Below are 6000 nucleotides of genomic sequence, written 5' to 3' on the forward strand. Positions count from 1 at the left end.
GACATATGGTGCGTCGGTATTTTACCAAGTGTTCTGTTGGGATAAGGACACATTTTACGTGAACTACAACTATCTCAGTCTACTCCTGAAGTGGGTAAACTTAGTGAATTTCACGAAATAAGTCCTATTGTCTGTACACTGAATGATCATACTATTGAACAATGCGTTTTTAGTTTTACACGCTCTCGATCACCACTAATGTTCCACGATTACCAGTTTCGGCTTATTGTACCACCGCCAGAACTGCACTATGAAAGATAAATATACGCTATGCTACTATTACACAACTGAAACTGTCGTATAGAGCGCTTTATCAACTACGTTTACTCTATGGAAAACACTTGTAATTGCATGAGAATATCGGAAATAAACTGTCTAGGCTTGCGTCGCCAATGGATCACGTTTCCTGTTCCATGGGCATTATTTGACATTGCCATTGTAGTGAGAAACATCTGAGAACAACCTCTGTGGTAACATGCAAATCTGGGAATAGAGGTGCAACCTAGGTCCTTTGTTCGTTAGGTATAGGACCATTAAAAAAAGTGAAATATGTTCTTGGCCGGTTTCGTTTTGAATCTGTAATTAGAGATGACGTTAAAACAGTGATTGTTGTCCATCTTAGACTGGATTAGATTGAATTAGATTAGATTACATTGTACCAACTTGTTCCTTAGCCCCATAGTGAAATGGTCTTCAACAAACGTTCACTTAAGCTAATTTGTAGACCTTTGTAGCCGAGCAACATGGAAACAAGTACAGTTTGCAAGGTTATATAAGCATACCGCGTTGCAGCTCTGGCGCTGTGCTGAAACCAGGTGTTACGTAGCATAATTCATACTTGGTATGGTTGATAATATATGTATCAGTTCATTTTAATAATTGTACGTTATTAGTAGCTAAACTTTTTACGGTTTCTGATAAGTTCTTTCAGGTGTACGTTCCTGAATAATGAATACCTATCTGACCAAGATAGGCCAGTATTTCCGAAGATTGGTCTTCTTTAAACCATTGATTCCATGAAAAGAGTTGTTGGATGACAAACTACGTCAAGGAATGAATACATTTATGTGAACGAATTTCTCCAAGTAGTTCTTCAAATCACACCACGAACGAAATGTATTACACGCTTCTGATTTCGGAAAATTTTAACTTGGGCCTTGTTGAATCTCTGGAAGTACCCGTAAAATGTTTGAAGCGCATGATCATGAGTTTCGGGCACTCCATGCACCTCAGATCTCTACTTCTTAAGATACTCAAACATCTGTCACGCAGTTTCGAGGAGGAGGAGGATATTAGTGTTTAACGTCCCGTCGACAACGAGGCCATTAGAGACGGAGCGCAAGCTTGGGTGAGGGAAGGATGGGGAAGGAAATCGGCCGTGCCCTTTCAAAGGAAACATCCCGGCATTTGCCTGAAGCGATTTAAGGAAATCACGGAAAACCTAAATCATGATGGCCGGAGACGGGATTGAACCGTCGTTCTCCCGAATGCGAGTCCAGTGTGCTAACCACTGCGCCACCTCGCTCGGTGCGCAGTTTCGAATGCCTTGTTATAACTTCGGTAGTGTTGTGAGCAAAGTGACTGTGGCATGAAAGCAGGATCGATTACCACAGTGGTGCGATAGTTTAGTCAAGAGTTTGTGGCCTGATGACAGAGTCATATATCGTACTGTTGTTATAGTTCAACTAAATGTTTATTACGGTACTGATGATGGGGTCCAGTACAGTAGCGTTGTGTTATATGTGACAAACGTACGTGACCTGACGATCGCGTCATGAATTATCGTGTTGTGTTGCAGGCGGGCAGCGGCCTCTGACGATTCGGATTCAGACTCCGATTCTGACGACAGAGACTAGGACGCCGCCATGACGGACCACGCTATCACCACCACCACCACCACCACCTCATCATCCCATGCCACGCCTACTGAATCTCATCATATGACGTCCCAGCAAACAACTGGTCACAAGGACTGAGAAGAAACAATTCATTAGAACTTGTTTACTATTTTATTGTACAGTATTATTGTTTAGTGTACAGCATCAATAAAACAGCACTTTCGCAAAGCTTGTCTCCATTTTGTTGTTATTCCATCACCAACTGAGCGTTTCAAAATCAAAAGTTAACTAATATGAAAATTGTGTTACTTACAGTAGTGACCTTAGCATTAAAGAATGGAATCGATTAATTGAGTCTGAGTTAGAAGTACAACATTTATACATCTATTGATCACAAGAACAGAAAATGCAGATTTATTTGAACAAAAACTATCCGAGTAACTGAATTCGTAATTTAGTACAGCAATCAATTATTTATAAAACTCAGATCCAATAAAACTTAAATCAGTTTCGTACGACAGTAAAACAAACACAAACAACTTGAAGCAATCCACTACCAATTATTACTGAGTTTAAAAGTTATATATTTAAAAGATACTTTAACCAGAGCCATTGAAATGACAATCAGTTATTTACCCAAGACTCAAATTAATTACAATATAAATAAACATGAGTAAGAAACATCATTCAAAAACCGGTTAGACAAAGCAAAGTCAGCAAAATTTGAATTTATATAAACCAGAATGTTCGAAACAACTGTAGCTTCCCTTGTGGAGTTCACAGCTCTCAGCTACTGCTTTCTCCCATAACGTGTATCTTGGCATTTAAATATCAGTCTACCTCGGCATATACAGATACCAAGAAATCCCACTGACTAACCTGAAACCAACTTTTCTTATTCTTCTAAAAAACATATTCTATTTCTACTGCCGACTTCCAACCATACGGCACTATTAGTCACAATGTACAAAAACATCTACGCAACTGACTGTCCGCTTAATCACACACCAACAGAAGAAAATCTGTATCGCTTACAGCAGCATAATACATTGAGCGCAGCTAACTTAATTTTCTTTCACATTTATTTGACTTCAGCGCAGTAGTCAAGCAACGTTGTTGTTGTTGTGGTCTACAGTCCAGAGACAGGTTTGATGCAGCTCTCCATGCTATTCTATCCTGTGCAAGCTGCTTCATCTCCGAGTAACTACTGCAGCTTTCATTCTTCTTAATCTGCTTAGTGTATTCATCTCTTGGTCTCCCTCTATGATTTTTACCCTACGCGCTTCCCTTCAGTACTAAATTCTTGATCCCTTGATGCCTCAGAACGTGTCCTACCAACCGATCCCTTCGTCTAGTCAAGTTGGGCCACAAATTCCTTTCCCCATTCCATTCAGTACCTCCTCATTAGTTATGTGATCCATCCATCTTCACCGTTCTTCTCTAGCACCACATTTCGAAAGCTTCTATTCTCTTCTTGTTTAAACTATTTATCGTTCACGTTTCATTGCCACACATGGCTACACTCCGTACAAATACTTTCAGAAAAGACTTCCTGACACTTAAATCTATATTCGATATCAACAAATTTCTCTTCTTCAGAAACGCCTTCCTTGCCATAGCCAGTCTACATTTTATATCCTTTCTACGACGACCATCATCAGTTACTTTGCTCTCCAAATAGCAAAACTCATCTATTACTTTAAGTGTCTCATTCCTAATCTAATTCCCTCAGCATCACTTGATTTAATTCGACTACATTCCGTTATCCTCGTACTACTTTTGTTGATGTTCGTCTTATGCCCTCCTTTCAAGGCACTGTCCGTTCCGTTCAACTGTTCTTCCAGGTTCTTTGGTGTCTCTGACAGAATTACAATGTTGTCGGAAAACCTCAAAATTTTTATTTCTTCTCGATCGATTTTAATTCCTACTCTAAATTTTTCTTTTTTTCCGTTTACTGCTTGCTCAATATACAGATTGAATAACACTGGGGAAAGGCTACAACCCTGTCTCACTCCCTTCTCAACCACTACTTCCCTTTCGCGCCCCTGGACTGTTATAATTGCCATCTGGTTTCTGTACAAATTGCAAATAGCCTTTCGCTCCCTCTATTTGACCCCTGCCACCTTCAGAATTTGAAAGACAGTATTCCAGTCAACATTATCAAAAGCTTCAACTAATTCTTCAAATGCTAGAAATGTAGGTTTGTCTTTCTTTGACCTGTCTTCAAAGATATGTTGCAGGGTCAGTATTGCCTCGCGTGTTCCAGCATTTCTACGGCATCCGAACTGATCTTCCCCGAGGTCGACTTCTACCAGTATTCCCATTAATCTGTCGTGTGTAAAGAATTAGCGTCAGTATTTTGCAACTGTGACTTATTAAACTGCTAGTTCGGTAATTTTCACATCCGTCAATACCTGTTTTCTTTGGGATTGGAATTATCATATTCGTCTTGAAATCTGAGGATATCTCGCCTGTCTCAAACATCTTGCAAACCATATGGAAGAGTTTTGTCATGGCTGGCTCTCCCAAGGATATCAGTAGTTCTAGTAGAATATTGTCTACTTCCGGGACCGTATTTCGACTTAGTTCTTTCAGTGCTCTGTGAAATTGTTCACGCAGTATCATATCTACCATTTTATCTTTATCTAAGTCCTCATCCATTTCAATAATATTGCCTCCAAGTAGATCGTCCTTGCACACTCTCTGCATACTCCTGCCACCTTTCTGCTTTCCCTTGTTTGCTTAGGACTGGTTTTCCATCCGAGCACTTGATATGCATACAGGTGGTTCTCTTTTCTCCAGAGGTCTCTTTAATTTTCCTGTAGGCAGTATCTATCTTACCTCTAGTGATACAAGCTTCTGCAGCCTTGCATTCGTCCTCTAGCCATCACTGCTTGGCCCTTTTGCAGTTCTTCTTGGTCTTCCTGTCAAGCCATAGTCGCAGTAAATTACAGAAAGTTTACATGACTAGTTTCGGTGAAGCTCATTCACCATTATCAAATGTAACAATTATGAAATAGGTCTGCTATTAATTATGAGAACCTGAAATATAAGTAGCATCTGACCACAACTGCTTTTTGTCATAGGAAGCAATACTGTGAATTTATCAGTATTGTTTCCTAAGACAAAGATGTTGTGGTTAGACATTACTTATATTTCAGGTTCTCATATTTTAATAGCAGTCTTATTTCATACTTGTTACATTTGATCATGGTGACTGACCTTCACCGAAACTAGTTATGTAAACTACCTGTAATTTACTGCGACAATGGCTTGTCTATTGTACTGAAGTCAAATAAATTTGAAAAAAACTTACAATTAGTCGCGGTCTTTAAGACAGTGATGTATAACTACAAAGCTAACTTAATGTGTTCAGCTCAAACACAGTCTAGGGATACACTGTCGGAAAATGCTGATTTAGTAAGAAGCAAATTACAGTACCCGTTCAGGATAAAACGGTCACTAGCCGAGATAGCCACGTACACAACGTATGTCCAATATCGTAAATATATCTGACATAGTAGCAGAATTGACTCACTATGATAGGTCCCAACAGCGTAATTCTGCTCAGGCGAGCCAGCGCCGTAACCGGCATATGTACGGCTACAGCAGACAAACATGCCCAACTCTCGGCTAGCGGCCATGTTTCTATCATCGACCAGCACCATGCTGTCTTCTCGCTCCGCTGACGGTTTTTCTTCCTCCTTGCTGTCGGTACACGCCACCAGGTAAACATTTTCCCAACCAGAAAGTTCCTGCACACAAGGTAGTGGGAACGACAGATAGTGGCCAGATAGTGCGAACTTAGCACTACCATCCTTCGCCCCAGCTCCTCCAAATTCCTAATAAAGACATTGTCGCAACTGGGTAATTATATCGCCTCCATCCCATCTTATAGCATATGGCTTCCTTCTAATGAGTCTCCCAAATATTCCTCTTAGTTAACATTCATTGCACAGGTTGAATCTTGCAAGGAAGAAAACATCAACCTGCCAGTAATGCTATGCTGTTTGTTTACGTAAATAGCACTGTTATCGGTTGCGAACCAACAGGTTCGCCTTTAGACGGGTCTTCACATCTAGATACAATTTGACGATGGTGACATTAGGTTTCGTTTCTTTAGTCTCCCTTGTTGAGAAATTTCAGTGATGTCGTGGGGTCC

At 40.2% G+C, this 6000-nt stretch overlaps 1 protein-coding gene across 5 annotated transcripts in view; it reads left to right on the forward strand.

The window, feature by feature from the left end:
* Positions 1 to 2010, forward strand: part of LOC126481459 (prostatic spermine-binding protein-like) — a 39277-nt gene extending 37267 nt beyond the window's left edge. For all 5 annotated transcript variants that reach the window (XM_050105233.1, XM_050105232.1, XM_050105234.1 and 2 more), the window contains one exon: positions 1799 to 2010. In XM_050105233.1, coding sequence (XP_049961190.1) covers positions 1799 to 1856 — 58 coding nt within the window. In that variant the 3' untranslated portion in view covers positions 1857 to 2010. The remainder of the gene's footprint in view (positions 1 to 1798) is intronic.
* The last annotated feature ends 3990 nt before the right edge of the window (positions 2011 to 6000 follow it).

Source organism: Schistocerca serialis, chromosome 5 (genome assembly GCF_023864345.2).
Source record: "Schistocerca serialis cubense isolate TAMUIC-IGC-003099 chromosome 5, iqSchSeri2.2, whole genome shotgun sequence".
Lineage (NCBI taxonomy): Eukaryota > Metazoa > Arthropoda > Insecta > Orthoptera > Acrididae > Schistocerca > Schistocerca serialis.